Raw genomic sequence first — 26,809 nt, 5'->3', positions numbered from 1 at the left:
CGTTGTATGAAGGAGGGAGATGCTGACATACAGACAGTTTCCACTACCTCTTGGGCTGGGGGGGGGGGAAATTGAGGACATACACTGGTGCCGCACAGCTATACTCTTCCTCTCTGCCCCTGCCAAACACTAGATGGCTCGCGCTCACAGAAGTGGGCCTGGTGCAACGCACACTGTCTGCACTAGACATTAACAAAATAGATGATTTATTTCCCGAGGGGCATGTTTTCTCCCTAGATGAGGACGCTAGGTTGGCAGGCTGTGATTTTATGACGCGCTCCATAATGGCCCGTGTAAGGTCAGCTCTGCGGGACACATTGCCCACTTCCCCAATAGAGCCGGACTTGTGCCCCCCACTTACATTACTGATAGAGAACCCCGATGGGGCCCAACTAATTTCCAAAATGTACAAAGCTGACATTGCGATGAAACCAATGTGTGACGCCAGACTTCGTCAAGCCTGGGAGGCAGATATTGGGGGGCCAATAACGGACGACCCATGGGCAAAGTGCTGCGAGGCCACTAAAGACATCTCCCTCAATAGCAGACACAAACTGCTTCACTCTAAACTTTTGCCTCAAGCCTACTTTACTCCTATTATGGCGCACAGGATAGATGCCACCAGGTCCCATTCTTGTTTGAAGTGCGCCACATCGCAAGCTGATTTCATACATTTAGCTTGGTCTTGCCCCCGATTGCAGGCATACTGGTTGGACGTACACACGACCCTGGGGAAAATAATCAGTATTCCTTTGAATCCTATTCCAGAGATTGCGGTGTTGGGATACACAGTGCAGATCCCAAATAAAGTCAGGAAATTGGCCTCCTTAGGACCTTTTTTGGCCAAAAGAGAGGTTGCCATACATTGGGGACGGAGGACTGCTCCCAAATTGCAGTACTGGCTGCACAGTCTCGCATATTGCAGTATTAATGTCGAATGCAATGCCAGCTTGATGCCATTGCCATCCTGCCACAGAGACATATGGAGTCCGTTCACGGATTATGTGGCTACCCATAAAAATACTTAAGACTAACAGATGGAAAAAGGCATTGTACCGGAGGGAGTGGGATAAACGGATGGATGCTATATAATGCAGCCGGATTAGTCCAATGCTGGGCATGGAGTGTATACGTGGGAGTTGGGGATGATGGGTGGGGGGTGGGGGGGGGGGGGGTGTAGCGGTGGTCAACGCACAGCAGGGGTGTTGAGTTGGGCTACACGTAAGTTCTTATTTATGGGATACGTGTCATAGGTGACTATGTTATTAATATTGCCTTTATTTCGGCTGCTATTGAACTATTGGGTGTGAGGCTTGGAGTTCACATATTGTTTGATTGTGTTGATATGTACACGATGTTCAAATGATCGAAAAATAAAGTTTAAAAAAAAAAAAAAGGAGGGAGATGCTGGTGCTTGGTAAATAGGCACATGTTTGTAAGTGTCAGCACGCCTTTTAGAAACCTTTTCTAGTCCGGCCAGCAGTACAGACATTCCCAACCAACCGGGATGTAGCGAGCGTAACAACAGTATAGGGAGTACGAGTACTGCATGTTATTTCTTGGTTTAAGATTTTGGATTTTGAAAGTGTATTGAAAAATAAAATATACTCACACTGAAAGGAAAATTACATCCATCAGAACATTCATGTGCTGTATTTTATGGTAGCTTTGAGTGCCATTATTTAAATCCATGCTCAATAGTTTGGCTGTGGCTGTGTATTAAAACTATTGTAACTGTAAAAGTTCTGAACAGAAATAACTGAGTAGAAAATGAAGAGACAACCTACGGTTCAAATTTAAGTGCGCTGCACTTTTATGCTTTGCCCCATCTCATGTAAGTAAACCGATGTGAAGAAAAAAACATTCTACAAGTGACTGGAAAAAAAATGCACCTTTTATTGCCACCGGCATCACCAGATAAACTGCACTGCTTCTATAACTAGGGCTAGTAAATTCTTCCAGGACGCCCACAGAGAACACTTCTTATATAAGGGAAACGAAACACGAAATTAGGAAAGAGGGAAACTTCATTAAGAAAAAACACAAGGGATGTCAACCCACCCCACACAGAGCGGCAACAAATTAACTTGGCAAAGGCATAGTATCCACAAGTGATATCAGCGATTCAATGAAAACATCTACCCCCGGAACAGACAGTTGGTTTACGTCAGGAAGAAAGTAAGAGGGAGTGGACTTTGTTAATTTTGGATAGCGAAGAACGCTCTTGAAACCTTTATCCGGTGGAAGGCTAGCTAACTCATTGTTAATCCCCCGAGCAACAAGGTTCATTGCATTTGTGGATACACCATCTGCCCAAAAGAGCCTTGGGAGTATTTCTGACCAGACAATCAAACAGTCGGGAAAGAGTGCACTTAGCCATGCATGTAGGGAGGTCAGACCCTCTTTCACCCTCTGCCCCTCCAAATGGACAAGATCGTTGCCACCTAAATGCAGGATGAAGGCATCTGGTGGAACTTCTGCAAGCTGTTTTTGCTCCAAAACCTTCTCTCGCAATTGATCCAGCCTCAGGTCCTCGTGACCAAACCAGCAGAAGGAAATCTTTTCATTTGTTGAGAGTTGGTTTTTTTCCTTTTGCTGTTTGAAGCGAATGGATGCCTGAGTAACAATGGAATCCCCAAACACCCAAACAACGAACTGCTGCAAATTCTTTAAACCGGCACCTAAGGATATAGAAAACCATTGTTAAACAGGAACAGAAAATAGAAAATATAGGCGAAACGAACAGTGTACTATTATTAGTTCAAAAAACTGTTGGCATCTCGTAGATCTTTACTGTGCATGTAAAAGCAGCTGGATTATGCCTTTACCTTCAAAACCCATATACGGTTCATCAGCCTTCACATAATTTAATTTGCAAATGGTGTTTGCTGCTGCTTAACTATCTGTTAAATACAGGTTTTTGTTGTAATTGCGTTTGTTTTTAGTAGAACATGGTTTTGTCCTTCGATGCTACTATGATTTATAGCTCAGTTATCACTGAAGCCCGGCACCGGGATCAGTATCTTCTAGATATGGATACTGAAATGCTACATGATACTCTATGGAGCACACCAGCCTTACCCAGGTCTTAATGTACAAATGTCACCAAAGCTTTTGTGTACAAAAAGTGATTTTGTGGTTTGAAAGTGAGAAGTGTATAGAATCAGTAATCAAAATAAGGAAATATAAATAAAGCCCAACAAAAAAAAATGTAAGACAAATATAACTCCTGTTTTGTTGCTTATATTGTGTAACCCCATCTACCGGTTATGTCTTGCCACCGAGCATAGAAAGCAGAAATCCTGCCATCCAGAGGACTTGCCGGGGTGAGAGGAGGAGCTGAGGTATTCATGCCACAGAGACTGCTCTCCTAGATTAGAGTTGGAGCTATGCAGCCAGGGCCAGCACAGAGCTGCTGAAAGCGCGGTAAGTCCTGCTGTTTACTCTGTCCTGTGAATGCCTGTTTGATATGGTCTATTGAAGGGAGACAGATAGTGCTTTTGCTGGAGGCGTATGTCTGAAAACCACCTTTGAATGAAGAGAACGCTTGAAAGGCTGCAGTTAATACTGTAGCATCCCTAGTAGTGCACGTGCATTGTCTACGCTGGATTTGATGATATGAAGGACTTCATCCACGTGCATTCCAAAAAGGTAGTCGCTGTCAAAAGGCACGTTACAATTCCGTGCCACACCTCAACTCTAAAAAAAAGTACAGCACACCAACCCCTTACATTCCAGTACCTCGGCACCTGCCATTTGTCTGAAACCAGTACTGGCTACATCTACAGCCCCAGCTATCCTCGCTGTGGTACTCTCTCACCCTTTCGCAGAATGTGGATGCTTCTTTTCATCCGGACACAGGTCACGATATGGATCTCAGCATGCCCACATTTGGCAAACGTACCCGCCAACAACTGCCATGGAATTTGAAATCACTTTTTTTAAAACAAATTTATGTGAAGATTTAGCACGGAAAAGGTCACACACAGAAGTGTGGCTCAATGGTTAGAGCGGCAGACCCTGATGCAGAGGTCTAGCCCGGGAACAGGGTTCAATTCCCGCCACGGCGGGTCTTGGGCTCAAAAAATCCCACGGACCTGATAATTCTCGCCTCGGTGCCTATTCCAATCATAGGTCCCACTCTGCAACGCTGGTCAATAGCTTGCTTAGCCTCCACAACGGCCCCCACAACGCTAAGGATGCCTGGCCTCCACCTTGGGGGTGCCCTGGAGTGGACACCTCACAGGGAAAGCCAGGATGGGTTCCACAGCGGTATTCGTACAAGAGCCTTGAGACCCTTGCGGGTGAGTAGTGCGCTACAAAGTATCAATTTACATTTACAGTGGCATCACATTCCGTTACAGTAAGTTGTATTGAATATGCTACTTACCAGTATGCATCTGTTCTTGGCATGTAGGGCTGCTAACATTCATATCTTTTGCATAGATCGCCGCCTAGTGTTGGGTCCGGATGATCGCACATTGTTGTCCTGGAAGAGTCTTCGAAGTATCCTGAGATAGGTGGCTCCTCCCCTGGACTACAGTGCGCATGGGCATCGGCTCCATCCCCAGATTGTTTTTAGCCATTGTGGCAGAGATGGAGTGAAAAGTGTAAAGGATGTCCATGCTAATGATTGAATGCCAGAGCTAAAGCTGCAGCTGCGACAGGCACCGGGGAGGAGGGTGGGCGATATGAATGTTAGCAGCCCTACATGCCAAGAACAGATGCATACTGGTAAGTAGCATATTCAGTTTGAGGCATGTGGGCTGCTAAATTCATATCTTTTGCATAGAATACATAGCAGTCCCTCCATTAGCGGCGGTTGCCCGTGCCAGCTGCAGAAACCTGAAAAAGTGTCTTGAGAACAGCCTGTCCTACAGCTGCTTGCTGCTTGGAATGCACATCGACACAGTAGTGTTTTGTAAAGGTGTGCGGTGTAACCCATGTGGCTGCTCTGCAAATGTCTTCCAAAGGAATGTTCCCCAGGAAAGCCATGGATGCCCCCAATTTGCGTGTGGAGTGCGCCCTTGGGGGTATTGTTAAGGTACGTTTAGCTTTTTGATAACAGATTTGAATGCACTTAACAATCCACCTGGCTATTCCTGCTTTGGAAATAGGGTTGCCTTTGTGCTGTGGCGCGAAGGCAACAAAAAGTTGTTTCGTTTTCCTAAAGTGTTGTGTCCTGTCAAACTAGTACATCAACGCCCTCCTAACGTCCAATGTACGGAGCATTCTTTCTGCTACTGTTTGTGGGTTTTGAAAGAATGCGGGCAGGTCAATAGTTTGGTTGAGATGAAACTGTGACACCACCTTCGGAAGGAATTTGGGGTTAGTGCGTAGTACTACCCTATTTGGATGAATTTGTATGAATGGCTCTTGGATCGTGAGCGCTTGCAGCTCACTGACACGTCTTAGTGACGTAATAGCAATAAGAAAAGCCACTTTCCATGTTAGGAATTGGAGTTCACAAGAGTGCAGTGGCTCAAAAGGTGGGCCCATCAGCCTGGTGAGGACCACATTGAGGTTCCACACCGGAGCTGGCGGTGTTCTTGGGGGAATGACTCGTTTCAGACCCTCTAGGAAGGCTTTAATGGCAGGCACCCTGAAGACAGAGAGATGCTGCCTGTTCTGAAGATAAGCCGCTATGGCGGATAGATGGATCCGAATGGAAGTGTACGCTAGATTGCACTTGTAAAGATGTAGCAGATAGCAAATGATGTTAGGGATAGAAGCATCTAGCGGGTTTACGTCATTGGCTGTACAGTGAATGACGAAACGCTTCCATTTTGCGGCATAGCATGCTCTGGTAGTGGGCTTTCTTGCCTCTTTGATGATGTCCATGCATTCTGGAGGTAAGTGAAGGTAGCCAAACTCTAGGACTTCAGGAGCCAGATCGCCAGGCTGAGCTGTTGCGGATCTGGATGCTGAATGTCGCCATGGTTCTGCGTCAAGAGTCTGGGTGTTAGTCGCAGCCTTTGATGCGGCACCACTGAGAGTTCCAGAAACGTGGTGTACCATGGTTGGCGTGCCCACGTTGGAGCAACTAGGATGAGTGTCATCGAGTGCTGCCTTAGCTTTCTTGCCACCAGCGGTATGAGAGGTGCTGGGGGAAAAGCGTACGCAAATTTGCCTGACCAGTTCATCCATATCGCATTCCCCTGCGACTGTGGGTGAGGGAACCTGGCGGCAAAGTGTTGGCATTTTGCGTTTTCCCTTGTGGCAAACAGGTCTATCTCTGGATGACCCCACTGCTGGAAGTACGGGCGGAGTACTGATGGATGTAACTCCCACTCGTGCATCTGATGGCTGTATCTGCTGAGCAGATCCGCCATCTGATTGTCCTTGCCCGGGAGGTGTTCTGCCATGAGGAAAATGTTCCTTTGAATGGCCCACTTCCACATGCTCTGAGCCAGATGAGACAGCTGTGGCGAGTGGGTGCCTCCCTGCTTTTGAATGTAGTACATCGCTGTCATGTTGTCCGTCCGGACCAACACCACCTTGTTGCACAGATGTACATTGAAGGACTTGAGCGCCATGAAGATTGCCATCAGTTCTAGATAGTTGATGTGCATCTTCTGTTGCTGCGTCGTCCATAGTCCCTGCACTGTGTAATTGAGCACATGAGCTCCCCATCCGTGGAGAGATGCGTCCGTTGTCAATATAATCTGTGGCACTGGCTCCTGGAACGGTCGGCCCTTGCAAAGGTTGTGTGGATTCCACCAATGCAGAGAGTTGTATGCCCGACCGGTAACCAACACTAGGTCTGTCATTTGTCCCCGAGCCTGTGTCCACTGATTTGCCAAACATTCTTGGAGCGGACGCATATGTAACCTCGCGTGAGGGACTATGAAGATGCAGGAGGCCATCATGTCTATCAACGGCATGAACACTCTCGCTGGAAGCGAGTGTTGCGGTCTGAACTTTTGGATTAGAGACCGTATGCTGTCTATCCTGACCTTGTTTGGCTGAGCCATAGCAGTCAGGGTATTTATTGTCGCACCCAGAAACTGCCGCACATGTGCTGGTTGAAGGTGCGACTTTGGGTAGTTCAACGAGAAGCCCAGACTGTGAAGGAGGTGAATGGTGGTCGACATGTCCGCGGCGCACTGTTGTTCCGACTTTGCTTGGACGAGCCAGTCGTCCAGGTAGGGGTAGACATGTATGTTCTGCCTCCTGAGGTGCGCCGCTACCGTCGCCAGACACTTGGTAAACACTCTGGGGGCGGTGGTCACTCCGAAGGGCAGGACTTTGAACTGATAATGCCTGCCTTGGATGGTGAACCTGAGATACTTTCTGTGGGATGGGTGTAGTGGTATGTGTAAATAAGCATCCTTGAGGTCTAAGGTTGCTAGGAAGTCCCCTTGGTTCAGCAAGGGAAGAATCTGTTGCAGTGTAAGCATATGGAAATGTTCTGACAGTATATACAGGTTGAGGGGGCGCAGATCCAGAATGGGTCTGAGGGATCCGTCCTTTTTTGGAATAAGGAAGTACAGGGAATAGACTCCTGTCCCTTCCTCCTCCACTGGCACGAGCTCGATTGCGCCTTTTTGCAGCATCACCACTACTTCCTGCTGCAATAAGTGCAAGTGCTCTGCGGACATAGGACGTTGCCTTGGTGGAATGTTGGGTGGAGTGAACGTTAACTCTAGACAATAACCGTACTGGATAAGTTGTCTTACCCACCGGTCTGTGGTGATGTTGATCCAGACTGGCAGGAACTGCTGGAGTCTCCCCCCGACAGGTGTTAAATGGTCGGGGGGCAGTGACAGAGAGCCACTGTTTGTTCGGGGCAGAGGAACGGGAGTTGTGGTTTCCTCTGCCACGTCCCCTGGTGCTGTTTCCTCGATAACCCCCTTTATTCTGCTTGGGGTACGAGGACTGTGCTCCACCTCTAGTGAACTGTGATTGTTGACCCATCTGTCCTCGGGTAACACCACGTGCACCTGAGCGACGAAAAGTGTTACCCCGGAATTGTTGTGACTGAAGGGCCCCCATAGACTTAGCTGTTTCGTTGTCTTTTTTAATCTTTTCGAGGGTGGTGTCAACATCAGGACCAAACAGTCTATCAGGATTGACGGGCTGGTTGAGTATTGTTGTTTGAATGTCTGGTTTAAACCCTGATATGCGTAGCCACGCTTGTCGTCTTAGCATGACGCTAGTGTTAATAGCCCTAGCTGCTGTGTCTGCGGCATCAAGTGCACACTTTATTGATGCGTTGGAGATGAGTTTTCCCTCCTCTATGAGCAGTTTGGTACCCTCTTGAAACTGCGCAGGCAGGTGTTGAAAAAGTTGCTCTAGGGTGTCGTAATGCGCCCTATCATAACGTGCCAATAGCACCTGTGTGTTTGCAATACGCCAGAAATTGGCAGCCTGCGCAGCTACTCTTTTGCCCCCTGCCTCAAGCACTTTAGACTCCTTGTCTGGGGGAGGAGCTTCACCCGTTGTCTGGGAGTTTGCCCGTTTGCGGGCATTTGCGACTACAAGAGAGTCAAGCGCCAACTGTCACCGAATGTATGCTGGGTCTGCAGGTGCTGGCCTGTATTTCTTCTCGATGCGTGGGTTGACCACTCTCGCTCTGGTAGGCTCCTTAAAGATCTCCGCAGCATGTTTAAGGACACCTTTGAGCATAGGAAGTGTCTTGACTGTTCTTTCAGAGACTGAAAAAGTGTCAAATAGAAAATCTTCCTCCACTGGGTCAGCATGCATGTCCACGTCATGATTAGCAGCTGCCCGTTCAATGAGTGCATGAAATCCTGCAGAATCCTCTGTTGGGGATGCACGTGTACTGAAAAGCTGTGGGTCTTGCCCCACTTGTTGGATGCCCTGGTCACCTGTGTCATCATAGGAATCCTGTTGTGCATCAGGGTCATTGATGGGGAAATTGTACTGGTCATCTTGTCCTTCCTCCTCTCCCCCAGAGTGGTCGGGGGAAGGTGTTGGACTCCTCCGAGGCCGAGGCTGGATAGGTTCAACTAGGGCAGGAATGTCCTGTGCAGGCCTTTTCTTTTTTAGTGGAATAACATAGGAGTCCACTGGTTGGGAAGTGATTTTCCGCTTATAAAGGGTCAACTTGCCCGTGTCCGCGTCGATATACCGCTCAGATTCGTCTCCTGAGTCGTGTTGTCGACCCAATATTCCACCAGACGTTGAAGATTCTGATGTCTTCGGCGCCGTCCTTGGTGCAAAGGCCTTCGGTGCCTCCTTCGGCGGCAGAATGTATAGAAGCTTGGCAGCAGGCTTTGCAGGCATGTCCATCGGCTTCTGGTGCGAGGGCGCGGGAGCCGACGTCGCAGTGGCCTTATCACGAATTCTTTGCAGTGAACTAGCGATGTGAGATGCGCCACTCACTGCGGCACCTGGCGCCGACGAGGAGGCCGCCAACGTGCCTTCGCTCCCGACGTTCTGTGGTCCCTTTGGAGTCTTAGACGTCGATGCTGCAGCTTTAGACACGGAGTCTTTGGACCTATGGGTCGAGCCTCCGCTCTTCGATCCGAGGGATTTTGCAGACTCCGCCTCAACCATGCGTCCGTCTAACGGTGTTCCCGTCGGCACCGAATGTTTGTCGACGACTTTTGTGGACTTTTCCGGCGTCGCCCCGGTCGACCCGTGACGGACGACCTTCTTAGAGGACGCATCCCCCGCCGACGACTTCGGCACAGTCGATTCGACAGTCTTCTTCGACTTCTGTGGACTGGAGGTCGACGGAGCCGATGAGGTAGCAGGCTTCTGTGTTTTTGGTGGAACGACCGCCATCTTAGGTGCACTCGAATCCGGTAGTTTCGGTTTCGATTTGGCGTCGGCCATTTTAGGTGCAGTCGATACCGATGCTTTCAGTTTCGGTACGGGCTGCGTAACCCCCGCAGGTATGTCCGTGGCCGGGCCTGAAGGCGGGGCCGTGGCTTGTGGTGCAGGGTCTTGGGTAAGGCCGAGTGGCGATCCCGTGACCTGAGCCTGATCCGTGTAACTGTCGGGGCATAGCTCATCCCCTGAGCTATCTTCCGCGGCCCCATAAACTTCTTCGTCGTCCCCTACCTCGTCGACGTATTCAAGGTCTTGGTCCATGACCCCGTCGTTTTCTTCGGGATCGGCTTCGACCTCTGTCGCAGGTGGTGAGATTTGAAGATGATGGCTTAGGCCCTCTTCTTCCGGGTCGAAGATGTTATCGGGTGCCGGGGCCGCCTGCCGGGCCTCGAGGCGCACCGCGCGCCGAAGCTTGAGCGTTTTCTTCGACCTGAATTTGGAGCAGGCCATACAGTTCTCCTCGTTATGGTCTGGCGAGAGGCATTTATTACAGACCGGGTGCACGTCGATATGTGGGTATTTGGACCCACAGACGGGACAGTATTTAAACGGGCTCCGCTCCATGTTGAAAAGTCGTGGTCTTGCTGCGATGAGAAGGCCTCGATGTCCGAAGAGTAACACGACTCCGCAGATTCCGACTCAAAGAGACGGGAGAAACTCGAGACCGTACGCAAACAATACCGACGTAGGGAAACGAAGGCCTTTTGGCCTTAAAGAAGTACGTTTTCTCGGTTCCGACAGAGAGACGCCGAGACCGCATCCGAACCCAATGGCGGAAAAAACCAATCTGGGGATGGAGCCGATGCCCATGCGCACTGTAGTCCAGGGGAGGAGCCACCTATCTCAGGATACTTCGAAGACTCTTCCAGGACAACAATGTGCGATCATCCGGACCAAACACTAGGCGGCGATCTATGCAAAAGATATGAATTTAGCAGCCCACATGCCTCGAACACAAATGTACCTATACAGCGTAATTGTAGTTCACTCCCGGCGGGCCAGGGCAACCTGGTCTGATAGAGGGATGTGGCCATTGGAATGTAGTATCAGTGTGGACTGCATGTGGACAGCTAAGATAGTGGTGGTGGGTTTAGTCCAGTCGTGCTGCTAGGGATGGTTGGCTTTTATCATTGGAGACTGACATTTTACAAATGTTGGAGTCACGCAGAGTCTTGGACATTGACATGTGTAGGCCTCCAGATCTTTGCAATCGTTCCAGAGTAATAGTAAATGGTATTCACGTTTTGTCGAATTTGTTAGTCCTGTAGCGGACTAATGCCATGAGTTTGTCCACTGCAAAAATTAACCACACTTTGCCCCACCATAGATTGAGTGATAGAGCCTGGAGTAGTTTCCACATTTGGGCTATGCACATCTCTGCAGCTAAAAGTAAGTGGGTCCACAAATTCCCCATTGGTGTAGATGTGTGGTATTCTTTGAACCCTGGGGCTTCCCAGCAAGCTAAGGTCATGGGGCAGTGTAGTACCTGTGATGGCTCGTATCGTTAGGACTGCCTCCTAAAAAGACTGGATCCTTGGACATGACCACCATATATGCAATGTCGCCACAGCCTTTTCAGTACATTGCAGAGCTGTCAACCATCTTGTGCAGTCTCACTGGGGTGAGGTTCCATCCTGTCAACAATTTATAAGCATTTTTTGCAACATAGGCAAAGGGAGGATTTGAAAGCCCTCAGACATAAAGCTTTCACAATATCTTCCAAGAACTCTACCCCCAGCTCTTTCCCACTGGGTCACATAAGCATGTTTTTGTTTTTTAGGAGAAGTGAGGTCTAAAAGGATATGCTACTTACCAGTATGCTTCTGTTCTTGGCATGTAGGGCTGCTGACATTCATATCTGTGCATAGATCGCCGCCTAGTGTTGGGTCCGGATGATTGCACTTTGTTGTCCTGGAAGAGTCTTCGAAGTATCACAAGATAGGTGACTCCTCCCCTGGACTGCAGTGCGCATGGGCATCCTCAGATTGTTTTTCGCCATTGTGGCAGAGATGGAGATAGGAAAGTAAGAGATGTCCATGCTAGAGATAATGCTCTCGAATGTTATGGAGGTTTGACATCAATGATCTATGCCACTTCCTGCATTGGGTTAACAACAACTGTTTGGGTCTTAACTTCACCTCTTTGTCTGATAAGTCATCTACAGACTTTTTGGACTTGACCATTTTCCATCATGAAGGTGAACTGTTATTCAGGAAACCCGCGGAGAGGAATACGTTACTAGAATACACAAGCAATCACCCCAGGGCTTTGAGAGATTCGCTACCCTTCTCTCAGTTCCTCAGAATTAGGAGAAATTGCTCCTGTAGGGAGGATTATTTTAAAGAAAGCACCATCCTTGCCAATAAACTTAAAAACAGGGGCTACCCGAGGAGAATTGTAAACAAGCATTAGAAATGCAATCGGGCTCGGATTTATTTGAGTTTGAGCTAATGGCATTGTAAATGCCAATGTATTGTTGCTATGTGTTATGGAGTGTGTTCATGTGGTGTGTACTGCCAGTGATCTCCTTGTGAGAGTGAGAATATTGCACCGTTACTGCCTGTGATGTCGTTCTTGTGAGTGTGAGAAGCTTGCACCCCTGCTGCCTGTGGTCTCCTTGTGAGTGTAAGAAGATTGCACTGCTGCTGCCTGTGATGTCGTTCTTGTGAGTGGGAGAAGATTGCACCTCAGCTGCCTGTGGTCTCCTTGTGAGTGTAAGAAGCTTGCACAGCTGCTGCCTGTGATGTCCTACTCACTACTCTGCACTCACTACTCACTACTCTACTCACTACTCTACTCACTACTCTGCACTCACTACTCACTACTCTACAGTTCGCTGAAGGAGCCAAAGAAACTTGACAGTTAGATGGCCAGTTCATATCATTCCACTCTACCTCAGCTTTGTCTGTTAACTTCTAGCATTCAAGTATCTACATAGACCATAATTAAACTGGAGTATTAATTGCCAATTACAATGAGGAAAGATTGGTGCTCAGTCTGATCTACTGGACGTGAGTAAAACCTGCAACTCAAGTTGCGAGGCCTTTCACATTCAGCTTAGGAAAAGGCGAAACTGGTCATGACAAGTGTTTCTCGTAAGAGTCAGAACCTGTAAGGAAGTGGTTTGTCCCTCCCCCTTTAATTCTCCCTTAGATACAATAATGTACAGTATGATTCAGCTTACTGTATTTAGTAGCTTTTGTTAAAGATGCGGTATAGTTAAAACTATTTTATACTGCCATTTAAACAAATACTGTGTAAGTGTGTATTTGTAAGGCTCGATTTACCCATACCATACAACTTAAGCAGTAGTACTCGAAGGGCAAGACCAGGTACTGCCTGGCGTCCACTGGGGAAAGATCTCCCGGTTTACATTATGTGCGTATCTATTTGTTGCAATCACAGCGACAGGAAGGCACAAGAAGGGACATTTGACACCGTGGTTGCCCTTTTTAGGCATACTGACGTGTTTGTACTGTGGGTGGGACACAAGGACAGGGCTCACTCTGGAGGCCTGTCACTTAACTCGCTGGTGGTGTCACCTCCCTCGAACGAGTGTTTAGATTGGTCGAAAATGGACAGAGTCTGCTCGAGAATGCTGTAGTGGTGTGACTAAAAGTAGGCAGCTTATGGCTAAACTAACCTACACTGGCAGTGCCACTACTTGGAGCAGAGTCTCTGTCAGTAAAGTCCTTTTGATCTGAAATACATTAAGTGAGACCTGCCAAACCAACAATGTTGCTTCGGTAATTGTTTTTTTTTATAACCCTCGGGGTCTCTCCGTCAGACACACGAAATAAGCCCTCCCACCTTTACCCAACCAGACTGGAGCAGTGTATCGCCTCTACAAGGCACTCCGTCGACAGACACCTTGCCTCAAAGCGCGTGAACTCACCCACCGATCACCTCCACCCATATGCCCCAGCACTAACCCCTTCATTGTGCTGGGCCCTCGGGGAAACTTCCAGAAGGCACTAGGCTCCCGCGGAGCACCGCGGCACGGGGGGGGGGGGGGGGGGGGGGGGGAGAGAGGGGTGACCGATTACGGCCTGTTTGGGGAATGCTCCGGGGTGAGGCCTCCTCCTCCTCCGCACTCTCCCTCCACATATGGATGTTTGAGACACTGATTCCCTATGCCTGTGTGCACGTGAGGAGGACGCGCGCCCGACAAACGCACTGCTCTATGGTGAACGCACGCACACCATCTGGAATGCATTACACGGCCACCCTGACAGCTCCTAATTAAAATGAATGCACTGCCGAGCACGTAACCGCTGAGAAAATGCCCAAAATGGCGCCCGACAATTACATCTGCCCAATCGCATCACGACTACTAAAAATACATCACTGCGAGGACCAATCACCATTCAGGTAATAAAAAAAAGTCGCGCACTAAGGATTGTGTCTTTCCCGAGCCCTAAAGACTTTTTTTTTTTCTTTTACATTAGGATCTCGGAGCTCCGCCCCGAGCCCTAAAAACGCCTTGAAAAGGGCATGGTATCGTCCTCGAGAAAAACTATTAGTCCCCAATCCAAAAAAAAGATATGGACAGAATAGCATGTGTAACGACTTTCTCTCCCTTTAACAAATTGAGGAAAATGATATTGCATCATTGGCCTGTGATCAATGCAGGTGTTCTAGAGATCGACCGTCCTCTGTTTGCTTTCAAAAAGAGCAAGAATCTAAAGGATCATTTGGTCCGCGCAGCTCTACCCAGTCCTACCCAATCTTCCACTCTTGAAGCGGCATGGGGCCTGGCCCCCATTGTAGGACATGTCAAATGTGGGGGGTGTACTGTCTGCAACCTGACCATTGAAGATAAAACTTTGGTGTTTAACAACATTACGTTTAGATGTAACACTCTCTCAAACTGCAATACGAATAATGCTGTATACCTGATTCAATGCCCTTGCAGTAAAGTTTATGTTGGCCAAACGACACAGAAAATCAGAACACACATCTGCCAACAATCAGGTGTCGAACGCCGAATGCTCCACTGGTGGAACATTTCATGGATGCAAATCATTGCGAAGATGACATTCGGTGGACAGTTCTTAAGGCGCTGAAGCTACCCCAAAGAGGAGGGAGCATAGCAAGTCTCCTAAACAAAGAGGAACTAAAATGCATAATAATGTTGGACTCGATCCGGAATGGACTAAACCGGACGGAGGATTGGACTTCCCTTCTCTGAGCTTATAATTTTCCTCCTTGTTTGACTGCCAGATACTCAGTTTCTATACCACCCGGTCTGGTAAGGTGGCCCCAAAATGGACATTTTTGTAAGGGGTACAGTATTCCGGACGCAATCTATTCCAGCTTTTATTTTTATTTCATCTGTTTTTTATAAATTAATGCTGTGGAATGGTTGCTTGGTATAACTGTATATCATCAATAGTAGAACCATTTAATGTGTAATCTTGGGCACATAGTTGTCATGTGTATAAATGTTTGATATAACTGTATCAACATTAGAACCATTTAATGTGTAATCCTGTGTACTGAGCTATCATGTGTATAAACGTATGGACCAACACGATAGTCATTCGTTCTCACGGGCATTGCACTGTCCCCTCGGATCACCAAGGCCGGTATGCATCTTCACATCAGTCACTGGCTCACTTCGAAGAATCACGATCACATTATTATAATATGGCCACCACGGTACTTGATGGTAACGATGAGTTAGTCAACTATCAGGCCACTCTAATATGGCCGCCATAGCTGCACTGGGAACCGCTAGTCCCTCATCTCTTTCGACCTTCGCAAGCTATAGCAACCCGGAAGCTCGTCTTCACCACAACACCCACGGGATCCCGCTGCCCGAGCTGAGGAGAGAGACTATTGAGGCCCCTTCAGCGCTGTCTTGCTACGTAAATCTCTACGGAAGGTAAGCGTTGGCCTGAGCCTCTGAATGCCGTAACCGCATTGCCCTTAACGTGACCCCCACTGCTACTCATGGGGCTAACTACCCATTTTTTGCCCATGTCCCTAGCACTAATACCGCTGTAACAAAGCGGCTTGAGTAACCCAGGAGCAGTGTACTCCGAATATTGAACCCAACCCGACCAGTGAGGAGGACTCCATCATGGGCCCCCGACCGGTCTAGACACGACTTCATATTAAGGTAATCAGCCCATGCACTTGTGCACTTGCTTATTCACGCTAACTGTTGACACTTGCCCGCCCGTAATTTACACGATAATTCTTTTTCAGGCACCCGAAACACGCGGGCACCTTCAACACCAACAGCGCCTGACCCTGACCACAAAAGGACTCGATAGGTCAGTGGCTTCTGGGCACTTCGTATCGGCTTGCATTATAGTTGCCTGACCCTGCGGTCACATGTGTAACAGTTATGATAAACAACCTTCGCCATTTTAGTAGTCTAATATCGATTCACTCACTGCGGCGTTTTTTACTTAGCGACTTGCCTTCCTTAGATTGAGCTTACACATCCCTGGCGGCATCACGGCGGCACAATTGTGTCCATGCATGCTGGTTAAACCATCAAGGGGCTCCTCAATATCTAGGCACCTGTCCACCCACCGCGCCGATTCTCTTCCTAATCACCAGCCTTAATGAATTTCTGTTCGCATGGCATTTGTTGTGCCCATTCCAGGTAATCCAGCCTGTTTATGTCAGCAAATCGGCACTTGCCTTTCACCGCGCCGTTTTGTACTTAGAAAATGAGCAGCAAATCGGTTTTTCTTCACACCGGCCCCGGCTGGCCAGGTCTCTCACGGCACAATGTTGGCAACTACGACCGTCGAAACTTGGCACCCGTCCACCCACACTGACGGTAAGGTTTGATACCACAAACCACGGCATGACCTCCAACTCCACTAAGCGTTGTTTTACGAGGCGTCCCTCACTTGCATGGTTGCGCCGTGAACATGTCACATAGCCACAAACTATGGTCACCTGTTTATTTATTAGCTGCCAGATGGATGTATTCATGGACCTCGCACCTGAAAATGCTTCAACAATTCTAGGAGGATGCCTTATGGTGTTCTCTTTATTTTCTCCCCCTTTACCTCAACAGGCGTCTGCAATTCAAACAGGCAATGATTAGTACAGTCCTGATGATTATCCCGGTTTATTAGGAGCCAGGGGATCGAAACGTCGACGATTAAACAGTTCTGCAGTTAATCTATCTGTATATTGCCCTGTAGATACTGTATGTCGAAACTTGCTGAGATTGTGTAACATTTTGAAAGCGACAATTGACTCCAACGTTTTTTGCCTGCTAAAATTCTTTTCCTCACTTGTTTACTTCTCTCACTATATGTTTTCTTACTTTGGGTTAGGTACAGGATTGTACCCTATCTAAATGTGTATATATGCCCTCCCCTAGGTCGATTGATATCCCCTTGATCATACATTAAAAACTTCCTCACCCGGCTGGGTGGAGAAAATTGATTATAGTACTGATTCTGGTCTATAATTTCACTGTTTATTCTGTTGAACTATCCTAAGGACCCTTGTTCTTTATAATAATTGATCACCCATGGTCCAAAGGTATCCATCGGGCTTCCCTTGTTTACTTAAAAAGAGATAATGCTGCAGCTGCGACAGGCGCCGGGGAGGAGGGCGGGCGATATGAATGTCAGCAGCCCTACATGCCAAGAACAGATGTATACTGGTAAGTAGCATATTCCGTTTCGAATTCATATCTGTGCATAGACTGAATAGCAGTATCTCCTCTAGCGGTGGCCACCTGTGCCAGCTGCAGCAGTTTGGAAAAGAGTTTTGAGGACAGCCTGGCCTACAGCAGCTTGCTGTTTTGCTTGCACGTCTACACAGTAGTGTTTAGTGAAAGTGTGTATGGTGGACCATGTGGCTGCCTTACATATGTCTTCGAGAGGAATATTCCCTAGGAAAGCCATTAATGCCCCCATTTTGCGTGTAGAGTGTGCTTTAGGGAGGACTGTTAAGTGCGTTTAGCTCTTAGATAACATATTTGAATGCATTTAACTATCTATCTGGCTATTCCTGACTTTGAAATAGGATTTCTTTTGTGTTGTGGTGCAAAAGCAACAAACAGTTGTTTTGTTTTCCTAAAGGATTTAGTTCTGTCCACATAGTAAAGTAGAGCTCTTTTTACGTCTTGTGTGTGCAGGGCTCTCTCAGCTTCTGACTGTGGATTCTGAAAGAATACTGGCAGTTCAATTGCTTGATTGATATGGAAATTGGATATAACTTTAGGCATGAATTTAGGGTTTGTTCCAAGAACTACCCTGTTAGCATGTACCTGCATGAAGGGTTCTCGAATTGTAAGTGCTTGCAATTCGCTCACTCTCCTGAGTGAGGTAATGGCAACTAAGAATGCAACCTTCCACGTTTGGATAGGCAATTTGCATGAGTGTAGAGATTCGAAAGGAGGTCCCATGAGTCTGGTAAGCACTATATTTAAGATTCCAGACTGGGGAAGGAGGGTGTCTTGGAGGGATCACCCTTTTTAAACCCTCCATAAATGCTTTAATTGCTGGTACCCTGAACAGTGAAAGGTGTTGCCTGTTTTGAAGGTATGCTGCTATAGCAGCCAGGTGTAGTCACATGGAAGAGTATGCTAAGTTACATCTTTGTAAATGCAGCAGGTAGCATATGATGTTTTGTATGGAAGCGTCTAATCGGTTGATTTGGTTATTGTTGCAGTAAATAACAAATCTCTTCCATTTTGCTGCATAGCACGCTCGTGTGGTTGGTTTTCTTGCCTTCCTAATGATGTTCATGCAGTCTGGGGGCAAGTTAAGGTATCCGAACTCTAAGACCTCAGGAGCCAGATCGCTAGGTTCATCTGATTGGGATCTGGGTGTCTTATTTCTCCATGGTTCTGAGTTAGAAGATGTGGAGCAAGGCACAGTTTTTGATGGGGAACTAAAGAAAGTTCTAGGAACGTTGTATACCATGGTTGTCTCGCCCATGTGGGAGCAACTAGGATTAGGGTGAGTGAGTGAGTGTTGTCGCAGTTTGCGTGCCACCAGCAGGATCAGCGGTGCTGGGGGAAAAGCGTACCCAAATCTGCCTGACCAGTTCATCCATATCGCATTGCCCAGTGACAACGGATGTGGGAATCTGGCGGCAAAGTACTGGCATTTGGAGTTTTCTTTTGTGGCAAACAGGTCTACCTCTGGGTGACCCCATTCCTCGAAGAATGGCTGGAGAACTTGGGGGTGAATCTCCCATTCGTGTATTTGTTGGCTGTGCCTGCTGTGCAGGTCGTCAATTTGATTGTCCTTCCCTGGGAGGTGTTCTGCTAGGAGAAAGATGTTCTTTTGAATTGCCCATTTCCATATGCTCTGCGCCAGATGGGACAGCTGTGGAGAGCGAGTTCCTCCCTGCTTCTGGATATAGTACATTACGGTCATGTTGTCCGTCCGGATCAACACTGGCTTGTTGTACACGTATTTTTGAAAGACTTTTAGGGCTAGGAAGATCGCTAGCAACTCTAGTTGGTTGATATGCAGCCTCTTTTGTTTGTTTGTCCAGAGTCCTTGTACTGTGTACAGAAGGAGATGGGCTCCCCAGCCTGTAAGTGATGCGACCGCTGTTAGTACTAGTTGTGGAACTGGCTCTTGGAACAGTCGCCCCTTTGAAAGGTTTTGTGGGTTCAACCACTGCAGAGATTTGTGAGCGCAACTGTCCACCTACACTAGGTCTTTTAGTTGTCCACGAGCCGGGTTCCATTGCCGTGCTAGGCATTCCTGTAACGGGCGCATCTGAAGTCTGGCATGGGGGACAATGAATATGCAGGAGGCCATCATTCCTATGAGCTGCATGAAAACTTGGGCTGGCAAGGAGTGCTGTGGCAGGAATTTGCGGATGAGTATCTGCATGCTAGCTATCTTTGCCACTGAGGTGTTTATAGTGGCTCCCAGGTATTGCTGTATGTGGGAAGGTTGCAGATGCGCTTTTGTGTAGTTGATTGAAAAGCCTAGGCTGTGTAGCAACTGGATTGTCTGTGACGTGTGTGCTGCACACTCTTGGTACGATTTTGCTTGCATTAGCCAATCGTCCAGATAAGGGTACACATGGACGTGTTGTCTCCTGAGATGCGCCGCTACTGTCGCTAAGCATTTTGTAAACACTCTTGGAGCCGTGGTAACCCCGAAAGGCAAAACCTTGAATTGGTAGTGTTTCCCTTCTATTGTGAACCTGAGGTATTTTCTGTGGGCTGGATGGATGGGTATGTGGAAGTACGCATCCTTGAGGTCCAGTGTTGCTAGGAAGTCTCCTTGCTGTAGCAACGGGAGCACTTGTAGTGTGATCATATGGAAGTGCTCTGATAGTATGTATTGATTTAGGGGCCTGAGGTCCAAAATTGGTCTGAGAGAACCGTCCTTCTTTGGAATAAGGAAGTATAGGGAGTATACTCCTTTCCCTTGTTGGTGGAAAGGGACTTGCTCTATGGCCCCCTTTTCCAGCATGCTTCTCACCTCTTGTTGTAGTAGGGTGATGTGTTCTATGGACATAGGACGATGTCTGGGTGGTATGTTTGGTGGCGTAGAAGTCCGTTCTAAGCAATAACCAGACTGGATAATTTCTCTCACCCACCTGTCCGTGGTAATTGCGTGCCAGACAGGTAGGAACTGTTGTAGTCTGCCTCCGACTGGTGTTAAGTGGTCTGGAGGCAGCGTAATGAAGTCACTTGTTTGTGGTGGCGGAGGCTCTGGTATAATTGCCTCCCACCCTCTTCCCTTTTTACTGTTACCTCTGTAATCACCTCTGGTGGTGTTCTTTGCGAATGAACCTTGTGTGTTACTTTTGTATGAGGCAGATGTTTGAGAAGTATTTCCTCATGCATTTGCTCTATGAGGAGCGTCGAAAGGAGCCCCTATGTTGCAGAAATTGCAGTGCACCCATGGATTTTGTGGTTTCCGTGTCCTTTTTCATTTTGTCCAAGATGGTGTCTACCGCAGGACCAAATAAAAAATCTGGATTGACGGGTTGGTTTAGAATGGTCGACTGCACCTCATTCTTAAAACCTGAAACCCGCAGCCATGCGTGTCTGCGGAGGAGGACACTAGTATTAATGGACCTAGCTGCGGTGTCTGCAGCGTCCAGCGCACATTTAATGGAGGCATTTGATATGAAATTTCCCTCCTGAATGAGATCATTTGCTTGGGCAAATGTTGCATAAGGCTTTCGAGCTGATCATAGTGCGCCCTATCGTAACGAGCCAGTAGGGCTTGTGTGTCAGCAATTCTCCAAGGGTTGGATGCTTGTGCTGCTACCCTTTTGCCTGAAGCCTCTAGAATGTTTTACTCCTTATCAGGGGGAGGTGCTTCCCCTGTTGTCTTAGAGTTGGCTCTTTTACGTGCGTTAGCAACCACCAGTGAGTCTAGTGGCAACAGGCCCTTGATGTAAGTAGGGTCTGTAGGAGCCGGTCTATACTTTTATTCTATTCTGGGATTGATTACCCGTGCCCTGGCTGTATCCTTGAATATGTCAGGTGTGTGTTTTAGAACTCCCTTCAAAATGGGAAGTGTTTTGACACTTTTTTCTGCAGTAGTGAAAGTGTCAAAGAGGAAGTCTTCTTCTACAGGGTCATTGTGCATGTCCACGTTGTGGAATTGTGCTGCCCTGTCTATGAGTTGGTTAAAGACTACTGTGTCATCAGTGGGTGATGGCTTAGTAGGATAAATGGGCACATCAGGGATGGGATGGGTGTCATAAGGGTCTGTTGGCTCATCCCAAGGTTCCTCTTGGTCAGGATCTTGAGGAAAGTCATATAGAGGCCGTGGTTCATACCCTGTGTCCCCCTCATTGTCCCCGTGGTGAGAAGGAGAGGTAGGGGCAAAGGGTGTGGAAGGCATAATAGTTTGAAAAGGGATGAAGGGTCTTGTGGGAGAAGTGCCAAAGTCCTTCTTCTTCAGTGGAATAGGTGAATCGGGTTCAAAGTCCAAAGGTCTCTTTTTCTTATGCAGGATGGTAACTTTACCAATGTCTGGGTTAATGGATAGCATGTTCGGAGGGGCACCCACATTGAATCCTTGAATGCCTACCCTCTCCGCTGGAGTGTGTATTGTCAATCCGGTAGGTTAGGTCTCTTTGGCGGAGGTCGTAACACCCTTATACTTACGCATGTACGATGAAGGAATTTGAACTGGGTACGAGTAGGAGTTGCTATCAGGTCAGTGGAGGTGGGTGTCTTGCGGCAACAACACATCTACCTCTTTCTGGTGGAGCCATTGCAAGAGGACACAACGCTTAATTGGGGAGGTCAAGCCTTGTACATTAAGAGATAGGTGTCGTAGTGATCAGCGTGCATCTGCTATTTTTTAATGATGTGGAATAGGCTAAGCATATGATCGTATATGGGTTTGTATGGTCAATACATGATCTTGGTTAGGGGTCCACACCCGCTTGCCCTCGATTCCCGCGCTCTCCTGGGTGTCTCATTCCTCTAAAAGTCCCAACATTGAAGGGTAATTAGGTGTGAATATGAACTCGGTGTCTGAGCTCAAGGGAGCCGTGGCTGGCCTCCTCCCATGCCAATCAATTTCAGTCTCAGTCACAGACACGTTACATTGTTTTGACATCTTTTCTTCTAGTTCATAGAAAAGGGAAATGTCCTTCGGAAGTGAGCCTGCTTGAGGAGGGTAGGTGTACTTGTTGCATGGGCGACCGTGATCTCTACTCATTAGATGGTGCCTTAGGTGTCCAAAGAGCTATACTTCCTTAATGTCATCTAAAGAATCCACATGTACCTGCTCAGCCGGCCGGCTTCTGTGGTCGAAACATTTAGGTAATGGATCTACCAGCCAGAGAAACAGGTGCTGGTTTCCCTCGACATGACTAAGGCAGGGGACGACCATGGAACATCGGCATGAGGTGCATGATGTAGAAACTTGATACAAGTCTTGCAGCGCATGATGAAATCATCAATAAGGTCTGCTGGAACCCTTATCAGTCCTTCTGCCCTTAGTGAGCGCTATCGTCTTGATATTTTACATGATGTTCATTAGGACTACTGCCAGTTCCAAAGTGTCCTATAACCCTGAGATTCCAATCTATGACGAAGAATGCTGGCAATGGTGCCATGGCTGACAGAAGTGCTATCTTTGTTCCAGTTGTCAATGGTATAGTCGGTAGAGTGACTATTGCTGGTGATGGAACTGGTGGCTATAGTTGGAACAGTTGAAAGGACCATCAACAGTAGTTCACCGTTAGGACAAGAGGAGACAGTTGGGGTTGTCAACAAGTGATGTGTCAATGGTCTGTCCAAGTATTTTATTTAGGAATGTGCCTCAGCAGATGCCTTTGAGAGCCTATCTGACTTCTTATCAGATCTTTTTCAAGGCCTTGGGGAGAGTGACTTCTGAAACATCTATCTCAGATAATGATTCAGAGCCATTTTTTAGATCTCGTATGTACAATTTTTATGGCGTTCCTTGGTTTTGCTGGTCAATAGCCATCATTTTCTACAGCCACCCGCGATGACTGGCATTTCTGTCATTTGGGGTTTTAGATTACAATGTGAGTCAAATCTGATGGTTTATACAGCAGATGAAGGCAGTAAATACAGCCAGAATATTGGTCAGCCCCCAAAAATATTTTTTTTTTACAAGGCACATTAAATCCACAGGATATTCGAAAATGATGCATGAAGAGGTCACATCCTAGTTAAAATGTGCACAAAAAAGGAAATCGAAAATTATCTGAGCAGACCTCTGAGCAGGACTCTCTTCCATACTTTATGAAGAAGAAATCTGAAATATTGATGCCTTTGGGGGAAGGGGAGGTCAGTGCATTCTCACCTCATTGTCTTTTCTGATGGGTATTTTTTCTGCTAAAGTGGCTTTGCTTGTACTGTTCTCAATGCATCTTATTGGTAATGGTATTGAAAGGTCCCCTTGGGGCTTCCGCGATAATGGGGAATGAATCGGGCATGTGAATCTGTAGAAATGGAGGATAGATAACTAGAAACTCTTTGTTATTAAAACAGAACATCTCTTTCACATGAAACTCAAACCAGATTAACTAGTACAGGCCACCTGAGGTGTACACATGACGGTCTAAAAAAAAAAAAAAAACATTTAAGTTCAGAGAGAGGTGTAATTCCTATAGCCTGATTCCAAGGACATATTTTTTGAGGTCAAGGACAAAAAACATGTATTGTCCTTTTGTCCACAGGACAAGTAGCCTCAACTTATTATATCAAAAACCCTTTAACTGTATGTTAACAGTTCAGTTGTGGGGCCCAGACATATCTACTGCTATAGCATAATATGCATCCAAGTGTAGAAGATGTACAAAACGGTATGTATTATTCATAAACTCAAAACCTTTACTGCTAGGGTGATCGCTCCAAGAGGACACATTGAGCTTTAAGCTAAGCTTGCGTAAACAGCGTGTTGGAAGCTGGCTCTGCATATACTATACCAAAATAAGGTATACGGTGCACAGAGTCCAGTGGAAGCCCAAAGGTAGGCAGAGGTAAAAGTAAATATCACCATATTCTTTATTTGTGGTAGTGTGGGCGAGCAGTAAGGCTTTATCAGAGGGTAGTTTTAAGCATTTGCTGTACACACTCAGGCAGCAAATGATGTCACACACTCAAAGACTGAACTCAAACCAATTTGTTGGTAAAAAACATTATTTAGTTATATTTATTTTCTAGAACCAAGCAAACCTGGTACAGGTAATTGTAAATACTTCTTTTCAAGGCAGGCTGAAAAATACAAGCACGCTGAATGAAAATGTATTTTTTCTTGGTTTGTAAATCTTTTCAATACAGTGGAAATTACTGTTAGATTACTTTATTGATTACTCTTTCTACTCCGTGTGATATGCCTAGATATCACACTGGGACATTTCCCAGAGAAATGGTCAATAAAGTCGTTTTCAATTATTTGCAATTTTTCAAGTTCTCATACAAAATCAACTCCACACTTAAAAGAATTTTCAAGGAAAAACAGTCAATGTATTCCTATGGAGAAAATGTGGTTATTATTTAACAGGTAAGTACTTGGTTGTGGAAGTAGGCATTCTGGGGTAATAACCTGCGTTCCCCCAGGGTCAAGGATGCACTCACAAAGCACCCTCAGCGGCACTAGGGCTGAAGAGTGCTGAGGCTTTAAAGTTACACCAATGGGGGCGGGCCTCCACTAGGCTGTGGGAGCAAAGCTCCTGGTGTTAGGCTCAGGGTAAAGGGGGATCCGAGTTAGTGCATAAGGTGCACCCGCAGCGGCGGCTGTGTGCAGGATGCTGGGTGCTGTTTTGGCGTTGGGTTGCTTTCAATGGGAGTTGCCGGTTTTGATTATTGGCTGCTGGAAGACTTCTGGGAGGAACCAGCTGGGCAGGTAAGTTGGAGGGCTAGGGGATGTAGGTGCACCTCGGGTTCTCTTCTCCAGGGTGCAGGGTGGCCGGATACAGGGGTGTTTTTCAAGGGCGGATATCACCTCACAGGGCTACTCGCGCTTGGGGGTGGGGGAGGGGGAATTCTCCATGCAGAGGCTGCAGGCGACGTCGGGGAGTGCTAGAGGGGTAAACCCAAGGTGGACTCGGATCCTGGAACGCTGGGGGACCTAGCTTGGTCACCCGGATTTGGGTAGTAGGTGTCGGGTGCAGTGGAGGTTCCAGGCGTCGGGTTTCTTTATCCTCAGCAGGGTCAGAGTCTGTCTTGGGAGTTTCTTTTGAACAGAGCTGCTGTTCACAGGAGATCCAGTATTTGTTGAAGCCAGTTAGCCCTCCCAGGGATTCTGGAGGTTGCTAGCTGCAGGACAAGACGAGTTTTGGTGCAGGATCTCTGGATATTGCAGATGAGCCAGAATGGCTGGGGCCATGTCAATTCTTCTCTGCAGTCTCCAATGCTGGGCGTCTTCTTTTGTCCTCGTTCTTCGTAGGTTGAGGGAATCTCTTCTTGGTTCAGGGCTGCCCCCTACATACTGTATTTATAGGGCGTTTTAGGGGTCTCGAGGTCCGTAGCCTTTGTGTGCTCACCCCATGTGGGGGTGGGCACAATCCCTAATCCTGATTGGAGACAACCTGCCATCTTCAAGAAGGTGGGCACTGAGGAGTGAGGTTCACCTCGCCTCCCCTACCTGAGGGGTGGGGTTGGCAGAGGTGGGCAGACATTCTGGGCTTTGCTAATTATTCCTGCCTGTCTTCCCGCCGAAAAGGTGGGGAGACAGGAAGGGAGCCTGCTACTAATAGCAGGAGAGGCTGGGGGTTGCATTACAAAGGCTGACAGGCCTTTGAAGCTCCCCTGCCACAGATGGCTCTTCCTTGACTGGGGGAGGTGTGAACACCTCTGCCCAGGAAAGGCTTAGTTTCTGGACTCAGGGAGCGAAGGTTTCCACCCTAGGGGTACAGAAACATGTCTCGTGGTGGCAGGCTGGTGTGTACCAGTCAGGGAACCCACCAGAGGCTGGTCGTTTTTCAGGGGGCATCTCTAAGATGCCCTCTGGGTGAAATCCCACACTGGCATCAGTGGGGGTTCAATGTGCTGAGAAGTTTGATACCAAACTTCCCAATTTTCAATGTAGGCATTATGGTGATGTGGAGTTCTAAATGACAAACTTCCAGCACCATATACTCTTAATGGCAGCTCTGCACTTACAATGTCTAAGAATGGACTAGGACACTAATGTGGTACAGGGCTCATGCACCTGTGCCCTCACAACTGGTATAGTGCACCCAGCAATAGGGGCGGCTGACCAATGCCTTGGCAGTGGGTAGTATGCATGGCATACAGGGATGTGTGCCATGTCGAGTCTTCACTTTGTTCTGCACCAAGACACGCGCCTGCAATGGCAGTGTGTGTGTGTGTAAAGGTACAGGGCCTCTCAAGGTGGCACAATAAGTGATGCATCCGTTCTCTGGCGACAGTGCCCTTGGTACTTGTGGTACAATTTACGACGGACTGACCTGTAGCCAAAGAGTGCGTTCTGTTTTTAATGCAGGTTAGAGAAAGAAGATAGGCCCTGGGTACCTGTTTGGCAGGAAACTAGGGCACACTCAGTCAAAGCACATAAGCAGTTTAGCAAAAAGTAGGGGTAGCCAT

At 47.6% G+C, this 26,809-nt stretch overlaps 1 protein-coding gene across 2 annotated transcripts in view; it reads right to left on the bottom strand.

Annotated features, from left to right (window-relative positions):
- Positions 1-1,876: 1,876 nt before the first annotated feature.
- The window catches only part of LOC144817743 (uncharacterized), a 322,716-nt gene continuing 297,783 nt past the window's right edge, over positions 1,877-26,809 (bottom strand). For both annotated transcript variants that reach the window (XM_078674523.1, XM_078674522.1), the window contains exon 7: positions 1,877-2,681. In XM_078674523.1, coding sequence (XP_078530649.1) covers positions 2,083-2,681 — 599 coding nt within the window. In that variant the 3' untranslated portion in view covers positions 1,877-2,082. The remainder of the gene's footprint in view (positions 2,682-26,809) is intronic.

Source organism: Lissotriton helveticus, chromosome 2_1, assembly GCF_964261635.1.
Source record: "Lissotriton helveticus chromosome 2_1, aLisHel1.1, whole genome shotgun sequence".
Classification (NCBI taxonomy): domain Eukaryota; kingdom Metazoa; phylum Chordata; class Amphibia; order Caudata; family Salamandridae; genus Lissotriton; species Lissotriton helveticus.
Note: the sequence above shows the minus strand (reverse complement) of the source record. Positions and strands in the feature narration are given on the sequence as shown.